Source organism: Maniola hyperantus, chromosome 11, assembly GCF_902806685.2.
Source record: "Maniola hyperantus chromosome 11, iAphHyp1.2, whole genome shotgun sequence".
Classification (NCBI taxonomy): Eukaryota; Metazoa; Arthropoda; class Insecta; order Lepidoptera; family Nymphalidae; genus Maniola; species Maniola hyperantus.
Window position 1 is genome coordinate 7,199,668 of NC_048546.1, and position 14,914 is coordinate 7,214,581.

Consider the following 14,914-nt stretch of genomic DNA (forward strand, 5'->3'; position numbering starts at 1 on the left):
TTGTAATAGGATTTTTCAATTAGTTTACGTTTTATGAAAACTTTGAACTTGTTGAGAGACATCTCCAATATGTCTTCTGGAAGCTTATTATAGAAACGTATGGAATTACGAGCAAATGAATTGCTAACTTTACTGAGCCTAGAGGCGGGAATTACAAGTTTATTTTTATTTCTAGTATTTATATTATGACAGTCACTTTTTTTTTTAAATTTATTTATGTTTTTATGTACGTACAGTAAATTTTCAAAAATATATTGATTATGCACTGTCATAATTTTAACTTCCCTAAATTTAGTTCTCAGCGACTCTCGTGGCCCCATACTGTATATGGCTCGAACAGCCCTTTTCTGCAGCACAAAAATAGAATTAATATCAGCAGCATTACCCCATAATAATATACCATATGACATAATGCTGTGAAAGTAACTAAAATATACTAGTCTCGCAGTTTCTATGTCTGTCAACTGGCGAATCTTTTTTACCGCATATGCGGCAGAACTAAGTCTGTTCGATAAGTTATTTATATGAGAGCCCCATTGAAGTTTTGCATCTAACGTTATTCCAAGAAAAATAGCGGTATCCACTAAATCTAATTCCTCATTATTAAGTTGCACAGTGGTTTTCACCTGCTTAACATTTGGTAAAGTGAATTTAATACACTTTGTCTTTTTCCCGTTGAGAAGCAGGTTATTAGCTTCGAACCACTGTACTAGCTTGGTGAGAGAATTGTTTACTTCATCAAAAGTTGTTAAGTATCGATTGATTTTAAATAAAAGTGATGTATCATCAGCAAACAAGACTATCCCGTAATTGTCCTTAGCGAGGTAAGGAAGGTCATTGATGTAAATAAGGAACAGAAAAGGTCCTAAGATGGAACCTTGTGGCACCCCCATTTTTACAACGGATCCGGGAGATCGCTTTCCATTCACGTCTACCCTTTGTATTCTATCATTTAGGTAAGAACTCATCAATTCCAATGCTGCACCCCTAATTCCATAATGGTGCAATTTCGCGACCAATGTTTCATGATCAACGCAGTCGAAACCTTGGATAAATCACATAAAACGCCAAGCGCATCACGTGATTCCTCCCAGGCTTCAAATATATTTAGTATTAACTCAACACCAGCATCGGTTGTTGAGCGACCCCGTGTAAAACCAAACTGTTTGGTGTGAAATAAATCATTAATGTTGAAAAAATTAAGCAGTTGAGTTAAAATTATTTTTTCAAAGATTTTACTAAAAGTGGGTAGTACAGATATCGGTCTGAAGTTAGTGGGGTCACTAGTACTACCTGATTTAAATAATGGAATTATTTTACTATGTTTCATTAAGTCTGGAAACTCACCACAGTCAACACAATTATTGAATATTAATGCTAACTCGGGTGCAACAATATCAATTAATGATTTCACAACGTTAACGGAAATGCCCCACAGATCATTTGTTTTCTTATTATTAATTAATTTAAAAGCTTTGATAACGTCAGAGCAACTAACGTGACTGAATTCAAACATTTTATTACATTCAGGCACGTTATCCTCCAATAGTGAGAGAGCGGCGGCTGCTGAAGAGTTCAATGATTTTGTAGTAGAAATAGGAATATCTGTAAAGAAGGTCTCGAAAACGGTTGCAACCTCGGGGTCTGACGTAATCAACTTGTCATGATATTTTAGTTCAAAATTACAAGTTTTATGTGTCACTCTTCCTGTTTCTTCGTTAACTATTTTCCAGGTAGTTTTTACTACATTGGAGCTGTTTTTAATTTTTGCCTGGATATATTTTGACTTGGCTGCAATGCAATCTCTCTTAAACTTTTTGGAAAACAGTTGAACGTACTGCTTGAATTCGTCACCAGTATCATATTGTCGCTCCGCATACAATTCATATAGTTTTTGTCTACTTTTATGTAGTTCTACTGTTGCCCATTCACTAAAAACTTTTGCATTAGTAGTCAAGACCGATTTACTGGTGAATATTGAGTTAAATATAGTATTGAATATATTAAAAAATGTATTATACATTTCATCAGGACTAAACCCATTTGACAAAAATGGAAGGTGTTTTATAAGGCTTAGTCTCATATTCTCAATTCGGTCAGACGTTACTGGTACAAAGGTTATTCTACGTTTAGAATTTTTTTTCTTCAAATTTTCAAACTGGATCAACTGTCCACAATGATCCGAATCCAATTTGCTAATTATGGTTTTAGTAATTGGATTTATATTTGTAAAAATATTGTCTATACATGTGGCGCTAGTTACAGTTATTCTTGTAGGCTCCATAAACATGTTGGATAGGTTGTAGGATTTGAAAAGATTTAATAATTTGCCATTTAAAGGGCTACTTTCCAAAATATTTACATTAAAGTCTCCGCACACAATCAGCTTTTTATTTGATTTTGAGATTTTGAATAAGACTTCATCCATTACCTTTTCAAAAAGATCAAAGTTAGACAAGGGTGGTCTATATACAGACACAACAATGAATTGCTCAAGTTCAACTGAGGATAGTTCTATTGTTCGCTCAACAGACAGGCTCTCTATGTCATTTCGATTCTTGAATTTTAATTGTTTGCTAAGCAAAATTAACGAGCCGCCATGAATCGCATTGGTTCTGGTGAACGAACTACCAACCTGGTGATTACCAAAATTGAATGTATACTCATGATTTTTTAACCAATGCTCAGTTATACATAAAATATCAATATTGAAATTATTCAAAAAAAGTTCTATTTCCAGATCTTTCCCTCTGATACATTGAATGTTTTGGTGCACCAGATTGATAACATTAGATTTTTTGCAACAACTTGCAATTTCTAATTCTTTGCCGGTGAAGCTCTGTATACTTTGATGTACATTTTTCATGTGACAGGGCTCCTCCGTTGTCTTACTGTCTAGTTTAAACAAGCAATAGGGTTCCTAATAGTACTTACACTATTGCTCGAGTCAATAATAGAAAAATTAGTACTAGAAGTACTCGAGTCAATATTATAAATATTTGTACTAGAAGTACTTGAGTCAATATTATAAATATTTGTACTAGAAGTACAGTTTGTATAAGAGTCAAAAGAGTTTGTTACAACACTTGTAACTGAATCATTTAAATTATGTGCTAATAGTGAGGCAATATGCATCTTACATCTCTTCGGCAGATACATACTGTCTCCGGTCAATTTAAACTTATTAGTCAATTTAATACTATTAATGTCAAAATAAAAAATAGCTTCACTATAATGTTTAGTGAGATTATACATTTTCAAATTTAAAGTATGTATTTTATCATTTTGTTGTTTGTTTAATGTACCAGAATAAGGAAAAGCACACAAAACAAATTTACATTTTGTTTTCTCATGTAAACTCTCTCTAATATAAACATTATCAGTGTGTGCGTGTTAAGCGTTGACTTTAACTATAATTAATTATTATTTTAAGCATACTATAATTTAACACCTATATTAATAATATATGAGGTTTTGTTCTTTCATACTGGTGGGTAAGTTGTTGCATGTTTTTACATTTCAACATTTCTTTATTACATTTATTATCTAGAATGGCTAACTTTCAACAAACACTTGATGATATAGAGGAAACGACAATAATTAAACATATATGTCATACTAACCTCGAGGAGTGCAAGGCTTCTCTTGAAGTTGATAATAAGTCAATAACTATTCTGGCTCAGAACATTAGAAGTATTAACAAAAACTTTGACGATTTCAAGGTTATATTAGCAAGGCTAAATTTTGAACCAGACATTATAATTTTGTCCGAATGCTGGTTAAAGGATAAAACCTTTTTCTTCCCCCTACCGAATTACGACTGTAAGTACTCTACTATACATAAAAACCAAAATGATGGTCTTGTCATATACTACAAAAGTTACTTAAAAGTAACCGTTCATGAACCTAAATTCGAGGATGCAACATGTATACTGCTCAATGTCAATACTAATCTCACAGTTGTAGCTCTATACAGATCCCCTAGCTATCGAAATTGTGACAAATTCCTTAACTCTTTGGAAAATATCTTCAAGAGCATACAAACAGAATCATCGTTAGTAATAGGTGACATAAATATAGACATCAAAGACAATACCACAGACAAAAATTCCGACGAATATCTAAACTTATGCACTATGTATGGATACTATCCAGCATATGTCTACCCAACACATGGCGACAACTGCCTTATAACCTCGTGGGGAGGTGCAGCAAAAACCATTCTGAAAGAATTGGAATGTGTACAGAGAGCGTCTCTAAAGGTTTTATTCGGCAAGCCTCGTAGATATTCAACTTATAAACTACATACGGAAAACTATATATTGACAATCAGACAGCAATACTATTTACAAACTATTCTAAAGTTTCACCAAACCACAGAAGTACTTCATAAATACAACTTAGACAAAAACTCAAATAATCAATCAACTAAACGTACAATACTGTGGCCAAAACCAATAACAAAAACTTCATTTGCTCAGAGATTCTTTCGCTACACAGCACCTTTTCTCTACACAATCGCTAACAAACAACTCAATCTATTACGCAAATCTAAATATACATGTCGCAAATTATTATCTAATTGGCTCCTCCAAAAATCCTACGAGGAAACGGAAAACATCTTAAGGCATAACAAAACATAAAACGGAACTAAATTACGCATGTATACATAGCAATACCTATACAGGAATATAACATATCTAAATAAAATAATGTAAATAATGAAAAATATAATAAATTAAATACACTTAAACAATCCACCAGCATCTCAATGTTTTGCATATACTACCACATTTACTTTGTGTGCGTGGAGTCGTCACTCCGCTCACCTCTGGCACTATAGTTTCAACAGCTACCTACCTACTTCTATGAAGGAATGAACGAAATCTTTTGAATTAGATTAACTAAATTATATTGTTATCCTCTAAGTACAACTAAGTATATTCAACTGGCTTCCCGTAGCTCAGGGAATCCTAGTTCGGGAGCCAGGAATATCGACTATTAATGTTTTTTTTTTGTTTCTCTTTTATATCTACCTACATCTAATAAGAAAACTACTTATTTGTTTCAATTTTTAGTTGTTAACTGTAATCTGTTTATGTATTTATAAGTAAGTTATTCACATTAATTGTACCTACCTATTTATATTCGGGCGAAAGACTGGCTTCCCATAGCACAGGGAATCCTAGTTTGGGGGCCAGGAACTTTGCATTGCTACAACCAGGGTTATGTACTTATATATACCTTGTAAATTTTTTTTATCAAATAAAGATTATTAAAGATTATTATTATTAAAGAAACTTTCAGCTTTTATAAAATAACAAAGGTCTGGCACGCGCTGGCTCTCTCTATATTAGAATTCTCAAGAACCAGAAGCAATGCAACTTGAAAAATATCCCATCACAGTGACCTACCCTAGGTTACAATACAAAACAAAACAAACCCGTACCATCACAATGTTACTAATTAGATACTACAGAGTTCCAATTTGAAAGTTTAATGCAACTTGTTTCTCCTTGTTACAGAATGAGAGGAACAAAGGCCGTTTTTCTCGTTTTATTGTTTGGCCACCTCTCCGCTCTGCCAGATACTATTAGAATAGGTAAGAATCTACAATAACAGTTAGGGATCCAATTGGGGTTTGATTACATTTCCTTTTCCATTATTTACCTACCTACTCATTCGTCTTTTCCTCATTTTGTTTAGGTGCTCATAAATGCTTTATGTGATCATAAATTCAACCAAATAAATAATGCATATCACTCATCCAGAATGTCGCATGGATGGACGTAAAATCCATATCCATACTAATATCACCTAATATTATAAGTGCGAGAGTGTGTATACCTACGTCTGTCTGCTACCATTACATGGGCCATCCGATTAACCAATTTTCACGAAAGATACAGAAATAGCTCACATCCAGGTGATGAAATTAGGCTATTTTTTGTCCCGAAAAAAACCAAAAAGTTAGAAAGATTTATTAATTTAAATCTCGCGTGCATCATCTTTTTGATACAGAGATAGCTTGCATCTCAAAGACAGAGACAGATTTATGTGAGAGATATAGCTCTGTCTCGTTTTAACTAAACTTAAATAACGATTAAGCGACTCGGAGTACGGCTGTAAGGTATATAAACTAAATAAATCTATTCTATGTCACGTACTCATATCGCCCTGTTCTCATTAAAAGTTTTGTAGCAAGGGTGTTGAGTGTTGAAGGAGCAATACAAGAGGTGTGGAAGCGATAAGGCCCAAAGTAGCCAATTAGTTTTTTTTTAAATATCTATTTAAGTTTTTATTTATTTATAGAGTAAGTTCGTACCTACTAGATGATGCCCGCGACTTGGTCCACGTGGATTTGGGTTTTTAAAAATCCCGTGGGAACTCTTTGATTTTCCGGGATTAAAAGAAGCCTATGTCATTCCTCGGGATGCAAGCTACCGCTATACCAAATTTCATTAAAATCGATTGAACGGATGGGCCGTGAAAGGCTAGCAGATAGACAGACAGAAAGACAGAAAGACAGACAGACAGACGGACAGACAAACAGACAGACACACTTTCGCATTTATAATATTAGTATGGATATTTCATCACCCGCGATTTCACCCCCGCTCCAATTTCGGAAAATCCGTTATTATTTCTTGTGTAGGTATATATTTTAAAGAGAACTTTTGTGCCGTAGATAGAGTAATAAAGGTAGATACAGGAACGTTTGCTTTCTCATTCACACTAAAAGGAGAGCACAGATAAAGTTACTAATGTGATAAACAGAGTCGCAGCTAACCAATTTTTTGTCCCTTATCGTGTAACTGGTTTTTTTCAAGAATACATACAACTTACATTTACAAGGCATGCAACTTTAGTTGCGAAACAAACTTTGAGAATTCGTGGTGTAATTGTATTTCATATGAGTCTACGTTCTACTTTCGTATGAATCTACCTATTATTCTATCTACGTTTTGTACAAAATTTCAGCTTTTTGGGTCCAAGACCACAGACTAGCCACAGAGTAGGACATCTACTCGTGTGGACTAGCGCTTGGCTGCCTGGCTGCCAAGCAGATCCTCATCACAAGTGTTGATGTAGCCCGAGGTGGTGCGTGGTTGATTTAATTAGATTTGACGATGTTATTTCATCACACGACTGCTCAAAAAAAGGAGTTGAATGCTTTCAGAGTTCATGTAGGTATGTAGGTATGTGAGTTTATTCCACCATAACTCATAAATGCCTGAACAGATTTTCATGTTTGGGCTATCGTAAGAACCCTTAGGTATTTATAGAATTTTGATGTATATGGGCTATTGTTAAAAGTTAGAAGTTTAGAACCCTTATAATATAATTCCGAGTGAAACTGGCTATAATAAAAAAAACAATACGGTCACTGGCGGCGGCGTCATATTCTAATACTTCTGCAAATTGTTTTTTTAAATTTTTATATTAACGATATCATACCAAGTATGATATATGATATTATCAGTTTTTAGGGTTCCGTACCTCAAAAGGAAAAACGGAACCCTTATAGGATCACTTTGGTGTCTGTCTGTCAAGAAACCTACAGGGTACTTCCCGTTGACCTAGAATCATGAAATTTGGCAAGTAGGTAGATCTTATAGCTGATATTTGGGGAAAAATCTGAAAACCGTGAATTAAGGGTTGGATCACACATAAAAAATTAAATTGTGGTCATGAACTAATAATTAGTATTTTTAACTTTCGAAGTGAGATAACTATATCAAGTGGGGTATCATATGAAAGGTCTTGTCCTGTGCATTCTAAAACAGATTTTTATTTATTTTTATGTATCATAGTTTTTGAATTATCCTGCAAAATGACGAAAAAATACGAGTGTAGTACGGAACCCACATTGCGCGAGCCTGACTCGCACTTGGCCGGTTTTTTTAGTATAAAAATGCACAGAAGAGGAATTTTCAGACATTTAACTCTCACTAATACTCACTCATAATAATATTATATTACTTAGGTAGGTACATTACAACATTAGATTGACCAACTTCTATTGGATTAGCTTAATATCTAAGGTGATGTATGAATTATGTGATATAATATGTAGTATTTATATTTTCCTAGGGGGTCTTTTCCACCCCGAGGATGATAAACAGGAGGTGGCGTTCCGTTACGCCGTGGAGAGGGTGAATGCCGATCGCGCGGTTTTGCCACGTGCCAAGCTACTCGCGCAAGTTGAAACTATATCGCCGCAAGACAGTTTTCACGCATCCAAACGAGGTTAGTAGCTTATAGTACTTAGGTACCTATCGTACGAGACATGTTGAGATGGCAATCAGGGAAGGAACGCCACGCACACCCGCACAGCCCCCGCGCTAACCCGGTGCGTGTGAGCGCGGGTGACGTGCTGGTGTACCGTACCCACTGGGCATCGCTCCACCTCATACCTACCCCGATTACCATCGCGACTTGTCGCGTACATACTTGGAATAATTTTTACAATTTACATATTACATACTCGTATCCATAGGCCAATAAAATCGTATAACATAAAGCGGCGGTAGTAGTAGTAGTAATTTAAGCACTTCAATATTATTACCTGCTTTAACGGTGAAGGAAAACGTCATGAGGAAAACTGCTTGAAAAAGTTCTCCACAATGTTCTCAAAGATGTGAGAAGTCTACCAATTCGAAATTCTGGTTAATTTGCGGCATGGCCTGATGACCTATGGTCTAACGCTTTTCAGAGGAGACCCCTAGCTTTGCAGTTTGCGGGCGATACTCGAAATAACGATTTGTAGAACATAGTCATAGTACCTAGGTATGTACTTGTAAACACTTGAAACTAAATACAGTACGCGGCAGAAAATATTGTACATTGACCTTTAGAAAGAGATAGCGGTTTCGTGGAGAGCGTTGTCTCTGTCGTTGAGACCGACAAAATGTCACATAGGTATGAGTGGCAGAGACAACGCTCTACAAAGCCAAAATCTCATTGTAAAGGTTGATGTACAATATTTCTTGCCGGCTACTGTATAATATATAATAATAGGTATACCAATACCAAAAAAATCGACATGAGAATAATTTAATACACGAATCTAAGTAAATCCAAAACTAATAATAATAATTAAGGTGTGAATTGTGAAAGGGCTTATTATTGTACATAAATAGGTATATATAAGTACTTAGCTAGTACGTAGGTAGTAGGTTGCAATATCTTCTAATGTAAGTACAAACACCACTAAGTACTATGTACATAGAGAGCAGCATTTTTGTGTAGGAATTTCTACCGAATATTTGGCATTCGGGATATAAACGAATGAAATTCCCAAACGTAGGTACCTCATTGTGCGAAATTATCTACCACGGCGTATTCACTTAGAATGCAATAAAGATCTGTAGGACTAATAGGTATTATGGCAATTTCCAAGTGAGTTAGGATATTTAACGTGTTGAAGCCAAGCAGCTTTCCAGACATTGGCGTACATTCAATTTATCTTAGTAGGTAGAGGTTTTGTTTAGTTTAACATTCACTTAATGGTTTCGGAGGAGTCGAGTCCATTTGCATAATATTGTGTACTGTGAACCGTCTGTTACCAGCAGATAAACCGCAGCCAATCATTGAACACTTGTCAGTTCACACCCCTGAATTTACAACTTTAATACCGCAAACTTTACTGCATTTACGTGAACTAGGGCTGCCAACTTTATTTGAAACTACTTATAATAAGGAGAATGGAGAATAGGTAAAGGAAAGAAAATAAAACTGTACCTATTCGATTACAATTTCTTGGCATTCCTAAAGTGACTGCATTCTTATATTTTCATAATTAAATTTAATATTGTGTGCAACTAAGTACCAAATATTCTCAATAGATAAACCAAATACCAAAGATTTGCATTGTATATATGCCTATACTTATTTAATACTTCTAAGTTTACACGGTATTCTAACATTTGTTTTAAAGTTTTGGTCCAACTGAGGTGAATTCCGCGCGGGATATGAACTTCACAATAACAAAAATGCGTCGAATTTAATTTACTTATATCCTAACTTAAGTATCAAATAAATAAATAAAAATTGAAATATACAAAAACATCACACCACACTAATATCATAAAAGCAAAAGGTTTCAGTGTATGTGTGTGTGTATGTTTGTTACTCTTTCGCGCAAATATACCTACTACTGAACGGATTTAGCTGAAATTTAGAATGGACATAGCTTATACCCTGGACTGACACATAAGTTTTCAAAATCAAAGGGTTCCCACAGAATTTTGAATAACCTAAATCAGGTAATAAAATAATATGACAGCATAAAGTGAGATAAGGTTAGGTACAACTTAAAAATTATAATGATGTGTTTAAAATATTTATCAAAATATTACATGTTTATTTAATTATACTACAGCATAAAGTTTAAGGACAGAATGGTTGAGTTATTGTTTTGTTTTTTAGAGAATTGCTTGTCTACGCTTAACTCACACCTACGCTAAATACAAGTTCCTTGACGTATACAAGCTCTCAACTCGCACGAAATCGGCATCAATTTGACCGGAGCTCTAAATTAACTGAAACTATGAAGTGTTTACGTGACCATAATATTATTTGCTTTACCGCTGTTTTTTTTATCAAATACAGATAAAACAAACTTTACGACATTATAAAAGTTTTCTAAGTTTTTTCCTTGAGACCAAAGTCGAATGATGTTTATGAACTTAAGTTTTTGTATTCCACTCATAATGCTGGAAATAAAATAGTGGTTCAGTATTATATTTCTGAAATCTGCTGCAGTTCTTTTTCTGAGAAGGTACAAACCACGCGTTCGGAAATCTTATAACTTCAGATTTAAGTTGACGAAAATACTTACCACCTCACTATAATGGAAATATTTGTGTCTAAGTCTAAGTCTAAGTCTATTTGAATCAAATGAAGATTTGATTCATCATCATCATGGCAGGTTCACTACTGAGCATGAGTCTCCTCTCAAAATAAGAAGGGTTAGGCACAGTCAGCCACGCTAGCCAAGTGCGGATTGGCAGACTTCACACACCTTTGAGAACACTATGAAGAACTCTCAGACATGCAGGTTTCCTCCTCCATTGTTTACGGACTGTACCAACATAGGTACAGTCCGTAAACAATGACTGCGCACGCGCGCAAATATAATAAATAATAAATTAAGATATCTTTACATAGTGTGCCACCTCCTTCGAAGTGGCGTAGCGGCCATCTTCGGGCCCCAGTCCGCACCAGCGGCAGCGCATGTCCAGTCTATATGTGACACGATGGAATTACCCCACCTTGAGACTCGGTGGGACTACCGGACCAGGCGCGAGTCCTGTCTTGTCAACTTGTACCCACATCCAGCTGCTCTAAGTCGGGTAAGTGCGTTACCTTCGAAGTGGCGTAGAGGCCATCTTCGGGCCCCAGTCCGCACCAGCGGCAGCGCCTGTCCAGACATATGACACGATTGACTTACCCCACCTTGAGACTCGTTGGGACTACCGGACCAAGCGTGAGACCTGTCTTATCAACTTGTACCCAAATCCAGCTGCTCTTAGTCGGAAAAGTGAGTTATCTCTGATTGGGTTTATCTGGATAATGTAAGAGACTTCGTGATTTTGCAGGGTTAGCTTACAATTTAATCAACTATGTGCTTATTCCTACTCGTAGTGCGCTCCAAACAAACCTAGTTTGGTTCTCATTTGAATATTAACCAAACAAATAAATCTCAATGAAATTTTGTCCTTCCCCGCGATGCAAGCAATCGGTTGAACGGATGGGCCGTGAAAAGCTAGCAGACAGACAGACAATTTATAATATTTGTATGGATAGTATGGATGGATTAACATCTTTAAACTAATGTAACTTGAAAACTATATATTTTTACGGAAATCTGGCAAACCACGGACATAAGTACTTAGATATAAGTTATTAGAAATGTGTGTTAGTGTCTACAAAATTTCATTGAATTCGATTTATTAATATTTAAATAGGAACCAAACTACGAGAAACACCTCTTAAAATGCCTCAGTAATTTATGTTCTTCTTACCCGGTTAAATTGGCTCTCAGTTTATGTCACATATATAAAGTACCATCTGGTACAAAGTAGGCTAACTGCATTGTATCTCGTAAGACAGTACAATACGAGTATTATCCCGTAATACGTATATCTGTTATCTACCCAAGTAATGCTCGAATAAATCTATACCTATGCGGTATGGAGAAAGAGAAAGAAAAAGGCTTTTTTGGAAGACGATTCAAACGGCATGTGTCATATTTAACCTTTAATTTCAATGCATTTGCATTGAAGTTGTGTATAACACATGTCTTGACTATGAATTCCGGTCCTAATAAACTATAGGTAATCAACACAGAATTATAGGTTTAGTTAACTTAAGGTCCATATGATAGGACTTTCGTAAAGCAAGTCTTAACTACTTGAGCTACTATCAGCTGCATCCACCTGCGGCCTACACTTAGAGTGACGTATAGAGATTTACCAGGATATTGGGGCCGATTCTCTTGTACACAATCTCTAAACTAAACTAAATCTAGTGCTACCTATCCTTTTCCGCAAGCAACATAATGAAAGGGATAGCAATAGATTAAGACGTGCCATTTTAGTTTAGTTTAGAGATTGTGTACAAGAGAATCGGCCCCATTATCTTAAATGCAGTATAATCGCATCGTCTTACGGTATGCAACTTAGCTAAGAGTTGATACAGTTTATCCCAGATGAGACCTCGTGCATTAGACCAACTGTCTCGTCCAACTTCAGACTATAATAATAAGTCTATGGAGCGTCAATAGTAAGCTACTACTTACCAAGTTACCATATTATTCCATCGCTTGACTTCTGAAGAGCTGACCTTAAAACTACTTTTAAGAACCCCTACTAGCCGCGATTCAACGCGTCAGAAACAAAGAACCAAAAACTACTGATATATTATGTAGTTACCTATTGTAGAATTTAATAGTGTTACCTATGCTGGTTTTTTGACAATATTGATCTTCACCGAATACCATTCTATACGGGTGCTATATAGAGAGTGCACTCTCTAAATAGAAGCAATGATTGAATGAGTGTTACGGTGATAGTTTTACTTATTTTTGCAAAATACCCAGGCATATAATCAGCAGTCTAGTTAGGTAAAAATCAGCCAGCACACAGGCAGACTATAATAGCACAGAATATATAATAATTGCTCATAGCTACTGCGTACAACAATAATAATTTAAACATAAAAGTACAAACATATTACAGAACAGCAAACATCTGTAAAACAATCAAAATATTTTAATATTTTATTTATGTTTTTCTATACAGCTGTGTTAGATCAACAGTTCCCTAAAGTGAACAGATTCAAAGAGTATATTCTATTGCAGGCATACGTCGACCTCGTCCGCGCCTGGGGCTGGAAATCGTTCACGATAGTGTACGAGAACAGCGAAGGCTTAGTACGTTTGCAGGAATTATTAAAGGCCCACGGGCCCTCCGAATTGCCGGTCGCCGTCAGACAACTGCCAGACTCCCACGATTACAGGTTAACTAATGCTCCTACGAGATTTAATCTTCTCGAATCTCTGTGTGTGATTTAAAATTTATAGGATTTTGTTCAACGGCAACTTGCAAAGCTTTTGCACGATGAATAAACATTTTGTGTACCTACCTGAGCTACGGTAGCGTTCACAGCGAATGTTAATATCACTAGGTAGTAGGTACCCATATTATAAATGCAAAAGTTAGTTTGTTTGTTAGTTTATTGGTTTATTGACGTGGTATTCAATTACGTAGGTAACTTACTAGGAATCCAATTTCGCTGGAACGCAACCTTCGGAACAGTCTCACAAAATAGATTGCAACGCACGACCGCAAAAATTAACGTCAATTTCTGTATTAAGCCCTCTAGAACCCGTAGGAAATTCTGCAGGAATTCTATTAGGTGGTTTTTTCTGGGTAAACTTTGAGTACCTAGTAAACTGGACCGTCCGCGTCTTGCCAAATCATGACAAGAGTAAATACGTAAAAGAGGATAATCTATATTATAATAAAACTTGTGAACCCACCATGGTCCACCTGACAAATCTAGTTTGTCAAAGTCAGGCCACATGATCTACTCGTGTGGTCAGGCTACACTATACTGTGTAGCAGCTACCACCAAATTTAATTTCAGCTAACCTTCTCAAAAATTCCTACGGTTCCTCAGGCCAATACTGGTGTTGAATAAGTAGATAACAATACCTTACTTGTATTTATTGCGATATGAGTATTATATACGATTTTCTTAATTTTTCTAACATAATATAAAAGTGGATGGTTAAGTGCTGAATAGTATTTTCCTCGTTATATCAAAGAAAGCTTGTTAGTCGGATACAAGAATAAATAGAGTGAGTAGCTTCAACAATATGGTGAAACGAATCTTTATTGTAGGCCGTTGTTGAAACAAATAAAGAACTCGGCGGAATCGCACATTGTGCTAGACTGTGCCACGGAGAGAATTAGGGACGTGCTCCAGCAAGCTCAGCAGATCGGTATGATGTCGGATTACCACAGCTACCTCATCACATCCCTGGTAAGGTGTTTTTTTTTCATTTGTACCAAAAACTGATAACTGATGACTGATACAAAACCGGCCTTCGCGCACTGAGGGTTCTGTACTGGGGTATTATATTCGACATTTTGCACGATAACTCAAAAACTATTATGCATAAAAAAACTGTTTTAGAATATACAGGTAAAGCCCTTTCATATGATACCCCACTTGGGGTATCTTACTTAGAACATTAAAAATACTAATTAATTATTTGTGCATTATCATACTTTAATTTTTTTGTATGATGTAACCACAAATCAACGGTTTTCGGATTTATTCCTATACTTGTGCTATATGACCTACCTACCTGCTAAATTTCATTCACATTTCACGCGGGCAA

The 14,914-nt window shown here is 35.7% G+C and overlaps 1 protein-coding gene across 5 annotated transcripts in view; it reads left to right on the forward strand.

The window, feature by feature from the left end:
- Window positions 1-14,914, forward strand: part of KaiR1D (Kainate-type ionotropic glutamate receptor subunit 1D) — a 38,698-nt gene that overhangs the window by 5,311 nt on the left and 18,473 nt on the right. For all 5 annotated transcript variants that reach the window (XM_034973413.2, XM_034973416.2, XM_034973412.2 and 2 more), the window contains exons 2-6: window positions 5,526-5,602; window positions 8,095-8,250; window positions 11,173-11,357; window positions 13,367-13,524; window positions 14,412-14,553. In XM_034973413.2, coding sequence (XP_034829304.1) covers window positions 5,527-5,602; window positions 8,095-8,250; window positions 11,173-11,357; window positions 13,367-13,524; window positions 14,412-14,553 — 717 coding nt within the window. In that variant the 5' untranslated portion in view covers window position 5,526. The remainder of the gene's footprint in view (window positions 1-5,525; window positions 5,603-8,094; window positions 8,251-11,172; window positions 11,358-13,366; window positions 13,525-14,411; window positions 14,554-14,914) is intronic.